Genomic DNA, 17,528 nt, shown 5'->3' with positions numbered 1-17,528 from the left:
TTCATACATTTTCTTATTTTGGGAAAACAGAATTTAAAGCAACATCCAGCTTCATGACTCAGCTATTGAGAGTGTTCTCTCTTAAATGTATTATGGATCAACAAAACATAAAAAAAAATTATCAAACTTGTTTCTTTAAGTAAAATATAAGGTTTCAGTCAAAAGTATTAGGCCCCTTCTCCTGAATTCTTTGCCTGGACATTAGAGAAAATTAAGTCAGCACAAGATAAATCTTCAGCTTCTGATCTAAGAACTTTGAAAGAGAAAGGTCAGTGAGAGTTTGGCCTGTAATGATGGGTAGCAGGGGAAGAGTAGGGAGGGAAGCACTGATTTGTTAATGGTTCAGATATTACACCTGAAAGCCAACCCTACCTCTACAGTGATTGTGGGACAGAAAATATCTAAATAGTCCAAGAATAACCTTAAGTACCGTATTTTCTGCCATCCACATCCAGGCTGAAAAGAAGAATGCCCTGGCACATTGACCTTTACCATCCAGAAAATAGAAATGGAAAACTGAAAATCTGAATTAATTAGAGCATTTCTGTTACTTCTATTCATCCACAATCTCTATGTAGAATACTTTTATGTTTCCAAGGGCCCAGTTTTAGAGAATGTTAATTTATTCTGACTCAGGTAGATGGGTTGGGAAATTGAAATGGACTAACAGAGTTAGAATGGAACCCGTGTTGGAAAAGAGACATTCTTGGAGAACTGAAACATGGGTTCAAATGTGAGCATTCTTTTTTTCTTGTTGTTGTAGTAAGACTATCTCTCTATTACAAATAATAATATAATAAACTTTATTTTAAAAGAGGTTTTAGATTACAAAAAAAGTTACCTCAAATGTATAAGGGATTCCCATATAATCCTCCTCCTCTCCCTCCTATATCTTTCCCTGTTAATAACATCTTACAAATGTGTGGTACATTTGTTAAAATTTATGAATAAATATTGATGTATTCTACTAACCAAGGTCTATAGTGTACATTGTGGTTTACACTTAATTCCAATGCGCTTTATTCCACCTATTATTCCCTCCCCCTACTGTCAGGGCCTCTGGTAATCACATTGTGTTTATATAATTGTTACATGTGCTTCTATTACTACAATATTAATAAGTTTACTTTGTTCATGACTTCATTTTCCTCTCATGTTTGTTTATTCCTCAACCTTGAGGGTTCATTGGATAGTGAGGCCCACTCTGCCTCAGATTGCAAGGGAGCTTAGGATCTTATGGGTAGATGGAAGGAACTGTTTTGCTTGCAGTTGTTGATACTCTTTATTTTTTAAATGAGGGCTGTCAATCATCATCATTTTGTTAGTTGTCCTGGGAAAGTCCCATGAACAGGAGAGTAGGTATTGGCCATAATTCTTCTGAGATTCAAGGCTCAACCCATGTATGAACAGACCAAATATTTAAGTCTCTGAGACATATATTTAATGGGTATAGTCCTAATTATAGGCTCAAATAAATGGGATAGAAGAATCATATGTAAAGAAATTATAAATGAGTCTAACCCTGTTATTTTGGGGAAATGGGTTGTCATGAATTCCAATGTAAGGACCACTGACAAGGTAGTGATTTCAAGGAGTTGTGTGCCATGCCTATAGTGTCCAGATGGCTCTAGAGCCCTTGGGAGCACCCCTATTTGAAGCGTTATTCACAGTGACAGTGAGATATGCAGAAGTGAAACCTCTGGAATGACCTCCTGACTCGTTTTGGAATCTCTCAGTCATAGAAACTCTTCTGTATTTGTTGTTTCTCCCTTTTGGTCAAGGTCTTTTTACAAATGCTTCACCAATTTGGTGCTTGATATTAATCCCTCACTGAGTGGAGACCCACACAATAAACAACAAAATATTCAACTCCCATCCTGGGGAGTACTGTTACATTTTCAAATTGAGGGGCAAGAATTTCTTAAGTATGTAAGCGGTGCCTAATAAAAGAAAACAGACCAATATTTCAATATCTTAATGTTAATGCACATAACTATGAAACTTATTCATATGAAATTTAAACTTATCCTAATAATAACTATGGTCTAAGAGTTGCTTTCTGAAAACCTTCTTATTACTCAAATGTGACTTCTCTCTAAGCAAATTTCAGCAAATAAACACTTTATCTTTCCAGCATGGAACATGACTCCCAAGTACAAGGATAAGCCTAAGGATAAGTGTAGTGACAGTGGACATCCTTATCTTATTCCAGACCTTAGAGGAAAGCCTTTAACATTTCATCATTAAGTATGATGTTAGCTGTGGTTTTTCATATATATCCTTTATCATGTTAAGGAAGTTTCCTTCCATTTCTATTTTTTGAAATGTTTATCATGAAAGGATGCTGTACCTTGTAAAATGCTTTTTCTGCATCAATAGATATATAATGTGATTTCCTTTCTTTCAAACTGCTAATGTGGTGTATTACATTGACTGATTTTCTTATATTGAACCATCCTTGCATACCTGGGAATGACAATTTTGCTGGATATAAAATTCTTGGCTGAAAATTTTTTCTTTTAGCTCCTTAACTATGTCATACCACTGCCTTCTTGCTTCTATGGTTACAGATGGGAAATCAGCACTTAATTACTGAGCTTCCCTTCTGTGGGATGGATCTCTTTTCTCTTACTGCCTGCAATATTCTCTCTTTGTATTGGACAATTTGTCACCTATATGTCTTGAGGTAGGCCTGTTAGGATTCATACTGTTTGGTACACACTGCATTTCCTGGACATGTATGTCCATGTCCCTCAAAAGAGTTGGGAAATTTTCAGCCATTATTTCCTCCTTCTGCCCCCTTTCTGTTCTTATCTCCCTCTGGGATTACTATAAGTGTATGTTTCTGTGTTTCATGTTGTCATTCAATTCCCTGAGTCCCTGCTGACTTTTTCTATTTTTATTATCTATCTAATCTGTCTGCAGATGAGGCTATCAGGGATGAAACCAACTGAGACAAAGCACATTCTTCTGCTTTCATAAGCAGAAAATAACTCTAATATCCCTCTTTTCTCTTCTTCTTTCCTACAGATAAGATCTTTCAAGAAATGGCCACTTCAAACCATTCTTTAATGAGTTTATTTATCCTTGAAGGGTTAAAAAAATGGACAGAGCTGCAAGTGCCTCTCTTCCTCCTGTTCCTTGGAATATATGCAGTCACAGTGGTGAGGAACCTGGGCATGACTCTCTTAATTGCTGTCAATTCTCAACTTCACTCTCCAATGTATTATTTTCTCAGTCAGTTGTCATTCATTGATCTGTGCTACTTTTCTGTCATCACTCCTAAGATGCTCGTAAATTTTGCATCAGAGAAGAACATTATCTCCTTTCTGGAGTGCCTAACTCAGCTTTATTTCTTCCTTATTTTTGTAATTGCAGAAGGATACTGTCTGACAGCTGTGGGGTATGATTGCTGTGTTGCTATATGAGGCCCCCTGCTTTACAATATCCTCATGTCCCACAGAGTCTGTTCCATAATGATGGCTGTGGTATATTCACTGGGTTTGTTTGGAGCCACAGTCCATACCCCTTCATGTCAATGTTGTCGTTCTGTGGGTCTCATATGATCAGTCATTATTTTTGTGATATTCTACCCTTGTTGGCTCTCTCTTGCTCTAATACCCACATCAATGAGATACTACTGTTTATTACTGGTGGAGTTAATACCTTAGCACCTACCCTGGCTCTTCTGTCTCTTATGCTTTCATTCTCTCCTGTATCCTCTGTATTTGCTCCACTGAGGTGAGATCCAAAGCCTTTGGCACTTGTAGCTCCCATATCATGACTGTGGGAAAATTTTAGATCTATAACATTCATGTAATTCAAGCACCCTTCTAACAATAATATGGAGCAGGAGAAGGTGTCCTCCATATTTTACATCACAGTGATCCCTATGCTGAATCCTGTGATCTACAGCCTGAGGAACAAGGATGTGAAGAATGCACTGAGGAAGTGGTTGGGGGAATATAGTCCTCCTGGCAATGAGGATTCTCCTATGCAGCACGACAAAAGAATCTTAATAAAAAATTGGCAGGAGCTCTGTATAATTTTCTTTTTCTCTTCAAGAGGAATTCATAATTATTCATAAAAGAAGTATATTTTTTATCTTTGAAAATTTTTGAGATATTTTTTGAGATTATCAAACACTAGGAATTTCTGAGAGACAATATAATTTCTGGGAATATTTTAAGTACTAGAGAAACAGGATTTGCCAGTAAAGAGAGGGAAAATAAATGTAAAAATGAATATATTGAATATATTAATTTTGAAACTGCACTGAAAAGTGGAATGATTCAAGGGCTGTGTTTGAGAGAGGATGATGTTACTTGGATCAAAATTTCTGAAGGGAAGGAAAAGGAGTGTCTTTTAATCTTTTGAGAGGAGGGGCCTTAAGGATACTGAGATGGAGCAATGGGGGGTATAGTGCTTAATAATGAAGAAAAACTTTTAGATAAATAGTGGTGTGCTTGTGTGTATTTCTGAGGAAGCTGCTATGTATGAAATAGTAAAATAGCAGAAGATAGCAGAGAGGAAGCTGCTTCCAATTGCATTCTTAAAATTTTAGAAAACTCCAGAGATAAGGACCAAAAAGCACTGAATAACTTAAGGGATCAAACAAGTAAAGACAAGAGAGAATTTAGGAAATGGCTGAAAAGAAAGGAAAGGTGTGGTGCATCCTGAGTTGTATTGAGATGTGTCATAGAGGAAGGGATAGCAAACTGCTATCTCTAGAGTGATAATATTGATGTACATGGGAGTAACTCACAAGAAGTATGAAATGGCATAACACTGTGTGTGTGTGTGTGTGTGTGTGTGTGAGAATGTGCCTGAAGGGAAGAGTGGGGAAGTGGAGGTAGGAGCGGGGAAGGAAGGAGGAGAGAAAGAGGGAGAACTAGGATTAGGGTGAAGGTTAGGTTAAGAGGTGGCAAAGACATATGCTAGTCCTACAAACAATGTAAACACAATCAGTATAGACCAATAATAACTGTCCTGAAGCCCCACATTGCCTCTCTTTGAAGGCACTAAGGTTGTGACTATATAGCATAAAGTCTAGTAGAGCACGGCTCCCATCTGGATAGTTGAATTAATTTCTTGATTTTGTATCAGAATTATCAAGTTATTGATACTGTTTTCTTTTTCCTACTGAATTCTAAAGCTCTTTTCTACCCACTGTGGGAGCCCCTATTTTTGCATACCCTGTGATTTTTTCTATAGCCACCATTTCTCTTTGATGTGAAGGTGAAACTCTTTCAGAGAAAAGAAACACAATCCTGCCTGTGGTTCCCATGTTGACACATCGTTCCTCACATTTAATTGTGTAGCTGTATGTGATAACTGGAACTGAAGATATGTGGTTGAATATTTCTGATTTTAGTCAATGACTTGAATGAAAATATTTAAGAAGTATTATTCACATTTATAGATGCTGTGAAGATGTGAGAGCAGTTAATATGATGGATACAGAATCATGATACACAATGATTTCAAGAGGCTGCAGTGATGGCCCCATTTAATGAGATTTTAATTTACACAGGTACAGATTCTGTACTTGTGGACAAAAAAGTAGAGTGGAGGAGTTACTACAGAAAAGCAAAGAACTTTGTTTTGTTTTTGATAACATAGTCTATATAAGTAAACAGTATAGCTACGTTGTCTACCTGAGCTACATTGTCTACATTAGCTACATCCATTACCAATATTTTTCTATCAATCCAAAGAGAAACTCTGTACCCATTAACTCCCCCTTTCTTACCCTCTCCCCTGCCCCTGGTAACTTGTATTTTGTTTTCTGACACTATGAATTTGCTTAGTAATTATTTCATATCAGTGAGATCATACATTAGTTGTTCTTTTGTGTCTAGCTGATTTTACTCAACACAATGTCTTCAAGGTTCATCCATGTCTTTGTTTGTATCAGAAATTAATTCCTTTTATGACAGAATTTTATTTCATTGTATGAATATACCATATTTTGTTTATCCACTCATCTGTTGATGGACACTTGGTTGTTTTTGTCATCTGGCTGTTGTGAAATGATGCAACTATGAATATCCATGTGCAAATATTCTGTCCAAATCCCTGCTTCCAGTTTTTTTTTTGCATAATATACCAAAAAGGGTCATGTGATAATTCTGACTTAACTTTCTAATACAAAACCATTAAACTGTTTCCCACAGTGGCTGCACAATTTTACATTTTCACCAATAATGAGCAAGTGTTCCTATTTCTCTATACCTCTCAACACTTGCTATTTTCTGTTGTTTTTTTTTAATAGTAGCCATTTGATTTGTATTTCCTTAATGGCTAATGATATCAAACATCTTTTGATGTGCTTACTGGTTATTTGTATATCTTCTTTAGAGAAACGTCTTTTCAAGTCTGCCCACTTTTTTAGTTGGGTTTTTCTTTTTGTTGTTGAGTTGTTGGGTTTTTAAATATATATTCTGGATATTAAACCCTTTTCAGATATACAGTTTCCAAATTTTTCTCCCATTGCATAGGCTGCCATTTTAACTTTCATAATGCAGTCCTGAATGCACAAACATTTTAATTTCAGTGAAGTCCCATTTCTAATTTTTCGTTTGCTGCTTGTGTTTATTTGTTTGTTTTTTCAAATAGGAGATACCAGGGATTAAATTCAGACCTTGTATATGGGTAGCAGTTGCTCAGCCACTGAGCTATACCCACTTCTGTGCTTGTGCTTTTGATGTAAAAATCTAAGAAACCCTTGCCTAATTCAGGGTCCTGAAAATACTTCCTTCCTTTTTATTCTAGGAGTTTTGTAGTTTTGGTTATATTTAGGTCTTTGAGTCATATGAAGTTAATTTTTGTATATGGTGGGAGGTATACATTCTTTTTCATGTGGGTATCCAGTTTCCCCAGCACCATTGTTGAAGAGACTATTCATTCCCCATTGAGTGAAAATGGCACCATGGTCAAAAATCAATTGGCTCTAGAAGTGAGGTTTTATTTTTTGCCTCTCAAATTGATTCTATTAGTCTAATATGCTCTTGTGTCAGGACTATGCTGTTTTGATTACTATAGTTTTGTAATAAGTTTTTAAATTATGTTCCTTTCATTGTCATCTTATCATCCTTTCTTTTTCTTCCTTTCCTTTCTCCTTAAATATATATCATTTACCTTGCTATTCAGTATTTTGTTGTCTTTTTTTAAAAGCACTCTAAAATTTCACTTTTGATTTCCCCATTCACCACAAAATAACTTAGTAGAAAGGTTTTGAATATCCAGGTGGAATGCCTTTTCTGTTTTTGTTTGTATAGTTGCTTCTGTAAGTAATTTTTATTTGCATTGAATTGTAAATCAGTGAGTAATGTTGAAAATATTTGTACTTATTGAACTTACTGATATTTTCTTTATGAAATGTTATTTAATCAATTTTGGAATATGCCATTGGTATTTGAGAAGAAGGTCTATATTCTAACATCATTTTATATTTAATGAATAAGTCCCTTATTGATTATATTATTTATGTCTTCTATTTCCTTACTTATATATTGTCCAGTTGACCTGTCTTATATGGAAGGAGGTGTATTAAAAGTTTTAACAATATTGTACTTTCATATGTCTTCTTGCATACTTAATATGCTTTATAAAGGTTCTTATTCTGTTATCTGGTGAGCAAATTTTTTTGTCATTATAATGAATTTCAATTTTAGCATTAAAATATGTCCATCTTTGCTGTGCCTTTTTTTGGCTTATTTTCTACTTCCTACTTGAATCTGTTATCAGGACACTATCCCTGCTCTCTACTTTTCTATCTCCCTGTTGTAACTTTATCCATCCCGTTTTTTTTCTGGCCTTTTTAAATCACTTTATTTAGGTGTTTTTTATATAGAGAATATACTTAGACCTTATATATGGTGTTAATTTAGATACATTTGTTCTTTTTAGACTTACCAGTTAAGGTCATTCACATGTATTGATGAATGGTATGTTTACTTTCAACTCTTTCATGTTTTATAAATACATGTATTTTCTAATATTTGTTAATTTCTCTCAAGTTTTGTGTTCTATACTCTTTAATTTAAAAAACCAGTGTTTAGGTGGCTTTGTATTTTTGTACTATAGATAACTTTTATTCTTATAACTTTTAATTTTTCCTAGCCTCTTGTTCTTTTATATTGCCATATGCACCCTGGTTTATCATTTATTTTGTAACCTTTATTCTATTTATACAACATTCAATGAGTTCATTCTATTTTCTTTCTCTCTTCTTTTCTCTTCCCTTCAATAGTTTTATCTACTATCTTGCACTTTTAACATTTTTACTTTAGTCCCACTGTCGTCATCACCATTGTTTTAATCAAGTAAGTAACTTTATATATTTTATGTACTTTTTGAGAGAACGTTGGTTCTTTTAGCCCCTGACTCTCTGACTAAGTTCACCCAGTGGGTCAGATTAGAAATCCAATAGAGGGGTTTGAAAAAAAGGTGGGAGAACAGTTTTCCAGCAATGTTTAAGTCTCTCTGATAATGAGATCAGAGATATTTCAGCAACTCAGAGAGCTATGAGATTAATTGAAAAGTTGTGAATTCTCTCTGGAATTCTCAGAAGTTTGATTGAGACTACAGCATCAAAAAAATCTGAAACTCTATTAGACATAAAACCACAAAATGCTACTTTAACTCTTTCAGGATATATACCTATATACATTGAGTCTATGTTAATAGCAGTGTTTGTCATTTTACAAAAATGCCTTTATTTTGTTCCTATTCTATATCTTGCAGTCACATTAAAGGCATTTGTAGTCTCTTTATATTTGCATTTATAGCAAATATCAGAACTAAAGCTAGCCATAATTATATCATTTTTTATTAAATTGTCTTTTTTTTAAACATACATAAATCACAAAAGATGTTACATTAAAAAATATAAGAGATTCATACATAACCCACACCCCACACCCCCACTCCTCCCATATCAACAACCTCTTTCATCATTATGGCACATTCATTGCATTTGGTGAATACATTTTGGAGTGCTGCTGCACCTCATAGATTATAGTTTACATTGTAGTTTACACTCTTCTCCAGTTCATTCATTGGGTTTTGGCAGGATATATAATGCCCAGCATCTGTCCCTGCAATATAATTTAGGACAACTCCAAGTCCTCAAAATGCTGCCACATCACATCTCTTCTTCCCTCTACCTGCCCTCAGTAACTACCTTGGCCAGATATCACTTTTTTATGTTCTTGTAAGTTTCCCCTCTTAGTCTGAATGAAAGTAGAGCCTCTTTCACATGTTCTGACTTTCTTTCTTTTAGTCAGATCATTTCCAGGCTGGACAAAAAAAGACATAGTTCCAACGTTTTGTATTTAGCCAATGAAATCTACCTCTACCACTACTAATATATAGAATAATTTTTCCCAGGAAGATATCTTTCATAAGTGAGAAAAGAGAAGACATATGAGTAAGAGAACATGAATTATTCATAGTCCCTTGGCTGTCTTTGGGGTGATTTGTGGAGTTTACTGATCTCTTATTTTTTCAATAGTACCTCCTAATTTAGAAGGCACTTGGTATTTTCTATTACTTCATTTCATGACTTCCTTATGAAGAAGTTGGGGTGAAACTCATGAGCTCTTACAGATGAGATCATTAAACTTCAATAAGTTTAAAGTGACTTAACCAGAGATAATACATATAAAACTAGGATTTGACTCTGGGTTTCCTAGATGCCAATTGGGCCTCTTTACATCTCATTATGAACAACTCTTGGAATGAAATGCAAATAATTTTTCACCTGGTTTCTGAATTAAAGAATGGCTGGACCACAGGGAAAAAGTCTTACAATTCTGGTGAAGTCTTCCTTATCATAAAAGTTAGAGCTTTAAGAAATTTGGAAAATACTTGAATCCTGGTATTTTGGAGATGAGGAATCTGAGTCTTATAGAGTCTCAGTGACTCCATACAAACATTATATATGTAAATGCCTAGTTCAATGTATAGCACACGATGAATATCTATAAATAGTATTACTAATTATAAAAGTACAAAGAGCAGATTTCATAGTTAATGCTATTTTTGCTATTGGAATAAATTTGGAACTAAAACACAGTATTGAGTAAATCCAGTTATGAATCAACTGTACTAATACACTGTTGATATGTAAACTTCACTACATATTCTTGAATGCTTTACAAATTTACTTCACTAAAGAAGTGACATCCCTGGAGAAGCCTTGGCATTTCTGTCAGTTCAGTACAACAAAGCTGAGGTGAACTTAAAATGCTACCATCCTCCTTGACAAGAACATACTCCTTAATTGTCCTAGAAAGGGAAGTAGCTGATTTAGGTGTAATGATAAGAAATGGACTAAGGCTATTTAGCCATTGAATGACACAAACTGCAGTCACAGGAAATAGCATAGAAGCAGAAGGCAGACTAATTACTGAATTCTGGAAAGTAAACCTTGATCCATGTGGAAAACCTTCATGAAAAATTTGTCTCAGGCTCCCAGAAGATTTCTGACCTGCTAAAGTTTCTGAGCACTTGGATGCGAAGAGCAAATATAATATTCTGTCTGTGTTTACAAATTCTACAATCCTTAGGTTTTGGAGTTCCTGGGACACTAAAATCTCAATGATGGACCCCCATTGGATAACCAGACTTTTAGTTTGTCAAGCAAAGGCACAGATACAACAAGAAAATAAGAAGCTATCAATAAATTTAACAGTTATCTAATGTCAGTAGCATATCATAAAATGAAAGAGTATATTGAAGTCCAACAACATAAAAAAATAATTTTAAAAAAGGATAACTTCTGAAAAAAAATCTTTAAATTGGATAAATTTAGCTTTCAGAAAATTGACATTGTTCTTCCTTTTCCCCCACTTTTACAACTGACTGATGAAATCTCAGCCAAGAATCAGCAACTGCCTGCAGACTGACTTTTGGGAATCATTGACCCAATTTCCCTGTGTTCCAGAATCCTTATTTGTGACATGTAAATGTAAAAGAAACTTCTTTTAGGACCTTCACTACTCTTGAAACAGACAGAAATGGGCCCAGAGAATAATATGGTTATCTTTTCAGACGGTTATGAAATGTTTAGCCTCCAGTAAATCTCTGGGCTCAATAGGTCTTAGGGGACTTACGTGTAGTGCGTGTGCATGTTTTTCTAATGAGGTCCCTAAGCTTGGTAAACCTCAATTAAGGTCCCATATCACATCGTAATCTTGTTTTAAAGATTGAGGAATCTGAACAGCATGATCTGTTTCAAGGTTCAGACAGTTTGAAATACTGGATACATTTTAATGTTTTACTTTTAGCCAACCAAATAATTCAACCTTTGACTTATAAAAGCATATATCAGGTAGTAGGAAAACTTTGTTGGCTATAAAAGGGAGCTGTGACATTTACAAAGCAAGCAATTCCTTAGAACTTCAGTCTCTGTGCAGGATCAGGGTAAGTGTCCAGCTTCCTTTATGACAATTATACTCTATCCAATGGAAGAATAGAATGGAATTAGCAATGATGACACTCACCACAAGCAATTTTTTCGCTTTACCTGGGAGTATTTGCCTCTGCTATTCTTGTCACTTAATTATGTTCTCTTTTTTTATCTTCTATTAGACTTATCTTGTTATTTCTTCATAACTTTGATCCCACTTTATCTCCTGCTTGAGTGAATCTCTAAGTTCATCTAGCTCTAGTTCAGAGAACCTTGCTGGCATTTCTGGAAGACTTTGAAGCTGTTGCTTCCTGACATGCTTCTGATTTATGTATTGATTGAAGGTTCTTGTCTTTTTGTTGTATCAGCCCTTACACAACGGTCTCTACAAGAAAAAGATGTAAGGATTGATATATCCCCAGGGTAGAGTACTCATTTTTGGACAGAATATTAAACATAAATTCCTATCTTCTCTTCTCTGTTGATTAACTGGACTCAAGGAATAAAGGGTCTCATAGGATCAACCAAGAGTTCATTAGGCCTACACAGCCCTTCTGTTTTCCTCCTTGACCTCAGAAGCACTTGCAGAGATACAGCCAAGCTGGGGTAAAAAGCCTCCAGCACATTTTCTCCTCCACACATGGCTTAACACTCCTAAACTTATTCAAATTTCTAAATCAAGAGGCTCAAATATTTAAGAGCTTAAATTACCTACTAAGCTTAAAATCTTCTTGACATGAATACCAAAGTGAAGAAACTAGGATGAAGAAGAAACATATATTTCTGTCATTTCTTCACATCAAGGGAGTATGGTTCTACTTTTCCATATGGTGTTACTTTCTATATTCAGTCATATTAAATATATATGCTACAATTAATATAATATAAAATTATGTTATAATTTATTATAAATTATGTTTATGTAATGATTTAACTGCATCAAAATTTGCTTAGCACTTTTAGAGAATGTGCTTTCATATTTATTATTTTAGTTAATTACATATGAGAATACTGAGGCTTACATTAATTTCCAAACTTGCTCAAATATGCAAACTTGTCCAGTTAACCCTTGATATAATGCTACTTTGACACCAAAGCCTTTCCACTGATTTGCTGAGTAGATGATAAGTTTTTTCTCTACTTGTAAGCTGGTTTGTTATCAAGTCAGTATGGAAAGTATTGAGGTGAATAAAGTTCAATAGATGTAGTTCTAGCAGAAAGAAGCCTTTGATTTAGATTCAGAGCTTTTCAATGCACAAATGTTCACTATGAACTTCCAAGAAAAACATATGCAGGGAAATGGACTATACTACAGACTGTTCTAGGTGTAAAATGTTGGTGGCTATATCAGAAGAATGAAAAGATACATGAAGATTTTTTTCAGGTACATCAGGCTTTACCAAACATGGAAAGCAGTTGTGAACATCCCTCCCTCTTTCACATCTACACATCTTCAAGCTACCTTTGGAATTTATTTTCTCTTCAAGGTTTCCCTACATTTTCATTTAGGGACATCATCTTAATCAAACTGAAAATCTAGAAGTAAAAAATAAAAAGTCAAATATGTTAACTAATTAAAGATCGAAATATCTGTCTGGCAAAGATATAAATAAAATCAATACATGAACAGATTTGAAAAAAGATCACAATGCAGAGAACAGACAAAGGTTAATTTCCATTGTAGACAGAGAATATCTACAAATTGATAAGAAAGGAATAAACAACTCAATAGAAAACTGAGCAAAACCCATGGATAGACAATTTAAAGAACAAATCCAAATGGTCAAAAATATAGGACAATATGCTTAAATCACTAGAACACACACACAAAGAGGAAAACTAAAATAGCAACATTATGTAAAATTCAGCACACTGGCAAAAAAGACAGAGTGTTAGTAAGGATGCAGGAAAAAGGGCACACATGGATTGCTGCCAAAAATGATTATTAAAGCTTCTTAGAAATCTATCTAAAATCTTCTATATAAAGAAAAGTTCACAAAATCTTTGACCCATAAATGCCTCCACTGGGAAATTATTCCATAGAAATTAAACTTCAATGTATGTATGCATCGATGGGTATATGTGTATGCATATTTTAATAGCATTGTATTTAACAGAAGCAAAAAAAACAAAACTAGAAACAAAGTAGTTACTGCCCATCAATAAGAGGATGCTTATATAAACATGGTATATTTACATCACCGAATGTTATGACACTAAGAAATTAATTATTAGATCTATACCTTTTGCCTTGGAGGAATTTTCTAACAGCATTTTCAAATGAGAAGGAAAGATGCAACAAAAATTGCCTGTAATAATAATATCCTGTCTTCTAAATTAACAATGACAAAACTCCATGTCTGTGTATGTTTGTGTAAAATTGCACGAATATGTAGGAACTTAACTGGGGAGAAGTTCATTAAAGCCTAGGGGGTGGGAAGGGAAGGAAAAGAAACAAAGGGAAAGAAAAAAGTCTACCAAAATAAAAGAGACAATATATTTATTCATTTTCTGTAGTTACATATTTATGTTTGATATGTAATAATTAAAGATCTGAGATCTAAAAAGAGGAGAAAAAGCATAATTTAACTAGATTTTAACTTGATTAAAACATGATGGAGAAAGAGCCAGCAAGATGATGACAATAAGGAACTCCTCATGTCAGGTCGTGCTACTAAGGGCACAGAACTAAGAAAAGCTCAATGTTTCCCCCGATCAGCAATGATTTTCTCATACAGCCTCAGAAGCAAATTTTCTTGCCCCTGTAAGGGCTGTCCATTGGGGTTTGAAGTCACACAAGTGAGGGGATGGTAATATACTGTTAGCGGACAATTCTGGTGATGGTTGGGGTCTGAAAAGACCCACATTGTAAACGTAGCAGGTAGAGGGCACCAGAGTTCCAAGAGACTGCCCTTCATCAGTGATTCCAGAGGCTAAACATTCTGCCTCCCCATCCTTGCCTTTACGTGGGTTTCTCCAGCTGAGTAGAAGTATTATCTTCCTAACAACCAGGAAGTGCTATGTGAGTATTTCTGCCCCTTAAGCACTGCTGCTTTGTGCTGTGAGAGACATATTTGTACATACAGTGATAATCAGGTGCCTCACTCCCAAACCCACAGGTACCAACACTATGTTGAGAGTACAAATGAAATTGTCAGTTCCTGAGGCTTCTTTTACTCCTGGTTTGCAGATTCTGTAGAGGATGCCCCTAGTCCTCACAGTGAGAGAAAACTGGAGATATAGAAATTTGCATCTGCCATCAATCTTCCCTCAGTTTAACTGTCAAAACACAGCTGCTAGTAATTCTTCCCATAAAGGATGTTATGGTCTTGCTACCAAATTCAGGTCCTGAAAGTTTCTAAGCCAGTGAGAGTACTTGGTTTGTTATCAAAACTAGAGCCAAATTGGCAGAGGTCCAGCGTGCTTCACGTAGTTAGGTAGAGATTTCAGGGCCAAATACATGAGACTATGTGGTTCAGTTTTTCTGTTCCTGTTCACCTTCCTTGTGCAGGTCTAGTTTTGTTCGGCAAAGGAGTTAAGATCCATTTTAATCCATTTTTTATTTTCCATTTCCACAGAACTCCCCAAAGAAGGATGGCCCTAGGAAATCATTCTGCAGCAACTGAGTTTGTCTTAGAGGGTTTAACACAGCAGCCAGAGCTCCAGCTGCTCCTCTTCCTCCTGTTCCTGGGAATCTATATAGTGACTATGGTGGGGAATCTGGGCTTGATTCTCCTGATCGCAGTCAGTCCTCTGCTTCACACTCCCATGTACTATTTCCTCAGTAGCTTGTCCTTCACTGATCTCTGCTGTTCCTCTGTTATTACTCCCAAAATGCTGGTGAACTTCCTAGGGAAGAAGAATATGATTCTTTATTCTGAGTGCATGGCACAACTCTTTTTCTTTGCAGTATTTGTGGTAGCTGAAGGTTACCTGCTGACAGCAATGGCATATGATCGCTATGCTGCTGTCTGTAGCCCGTTGTTTTATAATGTGATCATGTCCTCTAGGCTCTGCTCACTATTAGTAATTATTGCCTTCACGCTGGGCTTTCTCTCTGCCTTGACCCATACAAGTGCCATGATGAAGCTGTCCTTCTGCAAATCCCACATCATCAGCCATTACTTCTGTGATGTCCTCCCACTCCTCAATCTCTCTTGCTCCAGCACATATCTCAATGAGCTGCTACTTTTTATTATTGCGGGGTTTAACACCTTAGTGCCCACCCTCGCTGTCTTCATCTCCTATGCCTTCATCTTCCATAGCATTCTTGGTATCCGATCCTCAGAGGGCCGGTCCAAAGCTTTTGGAACTTGCAGCTCCCATCTCATGGCAGTGGGGATCTTCTTTGGTTCTATCACATTCATGTATTTCAAGCCCCCTTCAAGTAACTCCCTGGAACAAGAGAAGGTGTCTTCAGTGTTTTACACTACAGTAATCCCCATGCTGAACCCTTTAATATATAGTCTGCGAAATAAGGATGTGAAGAAAGCATTGAGAAAGGTTTTTATGGGGAGGTATTGATTTTGAAGATTTATAGGTGGGAGAAATTAATGATTCTAATGAAATTTGTTCATTTTATTCACCTTTCCTTGTTATTATTTATATGTGTGTGTGTGTGTGTGTGTGTGTGTGTATACTTTACTATCCAAAACTGAATTTCATTTTACCAATGAAATGAAAAAGCATTTAGTAATGCAGGAATTAGTGTTCTTATATTTTTCCAGGAAAACTGAGGTTAAGATAGTTTTTACTACTAACACTGTGACAGAAAAGGAACTAGGATTTAGGTTTTCTCCAACATTACCATTCCCTTCCAATACATTGCATTTTGTTATTGAATACCTGGTATGGGGGGAGGTAATAAGTTGTCCACTGATATGAATACTAAGAGATGCATAACCTGATCCCTTATTTCCATTAATTTTTGGAGGAATGTGACATATATATCAGGAAATTTTTTTTTAAAAGGAAAGGAAAAACATCTCCTGGCTTCTTAATTCTGACTTCTACTGACCACACATGTCAAAATTCCTCTGGTTGTAAGACCTCCAGCCACGTGGATAAGGCCCATCGCAATTCAATTTGATCTCATCTAAATAGGATCTGTGAAGATCCTAGTCACAAATGAATCCCCAATTTAATGAATAATAATCTCTCCAAAGTTACTATTTATAAATGGGTTCATAACCAAAGGATTAGAGCTTAGACTTGAACATTCTTTTGCAAGGCATATGATTCAATCCCTAACACTCATTGTTCCATTTATTTATTTATTTAAACATTCAATTCTGCACCAAGAGATGTTAGTGTAGGAGTTTTCATCACTGTGTCATGGTTGGGGTTTCCACTCACTGCTGCAATGGAGTTGCCCAAGTGGGTGAAGCCTGCCTCAAGGCAAGGTCTCATGTCCCCATTTGTTTCAGCTGAGGTTGTCTCCTTTATCAGCTTGCTGAACTGAAGCCCTCTTGGCAAAGGCCCCTATAGTAAAAGTGAGTACAATGTGCTCCACAGACAGTGCCTTTCCTGGGTTTCCCCATGACCCAGGCCTCTATTTCCTTCTGCTTTATTGAGGTTTTTAAAAGCATTGTGTGCCTCTTGTGTTTTACAGACTTAGGCTGTTTTCCTCTTCCTCCAGGGAATGTTCAGGTGAATTGCTACCACTTTAACTTCTATCTGAAGTTGGTTCTCTTCATTCTGTATCACATGTTAAATAAATATTAAAGTGTGCCTTTCTTCCTTTACTTTTCCTCTGCATTTGCCAAATAATTTGTTTTTACAAAATACTTCTCTAGTTTTTACCTTAGCTGTCTCCTTTTGATAATGCCTCCCAGAATACATCTTTGCATCAATCTGTTTACCCAGGGCTGGGACTAGATATATCATGGCCTTGCTCCACGGCCCCTTAATGTGCCTTCCCTTCTTTGTCCTTATTCCATGAATAGCTTGAGTATGTTTTCTCAAGGACCCAATTAATCCCTTTATCTTCCTAAGCTCTCCCATTCTTTAAGGTCTCCAGTCTTTACATGGAACACTTAAACTTTTTTTTTCAGTAACTTTAATATTGCAATTATCAAGTTTCCTGAATTGAGGTTCCTGACTTTCAAATGAC

At 35.7% G+C, this 17,528-nt stretch overlaps 1 protein-coding gene and 1 pseudogene across 1 annotated transcript; both read left to right on the top strand.

Moving 5' to 3' along the window:
- The first annotated feature begins 3,047 nt into the window (after positions 1–3,047).
- Positions 3,048–4,087, top strand: LOC101417994 (olfactory receptor 8D2-like; annotated as a pseudogene).
- A 10,923-nt stretch (positions 4,088–15,010) lies between these two features.
- On the top strand, positions 15,011–15,940 carry LOC101445768 (olfactory receptor 8D1). The gene has a single exon (XM_012518570.1). It carries the CDS (start codon positions 15,011–15,013, stop codon positions 15,938–15,940), a length of 930 nt encoding a protein of 309 aa, XP_012374024.1.
- The last annotated feature ends 1,588 nt before the right edge of the window (positions 15,941–17,528 follow it).

The sequence above is a fragment of the Dasypus novemcinctus genome, chromosome 27, assembly GCF_030445035.2.
Source record: "Dasypus novemcinctus isolate mDasNov1 chromosome 27, mDasNov1.1.hap2, whole genome shotgun sequence".
Lineage (NCBI taxonomy): Eukaryota > Metazoa > Chordata > Mammalia > Cingulata > Dasypodidae > Dasypus > Dasypus novemcinctus.
The sequence above is the reverse complement of the archived record's forward strand: the minus strand, read 5'-3'. Positions and strand labels throughout refer to the sequence as shown.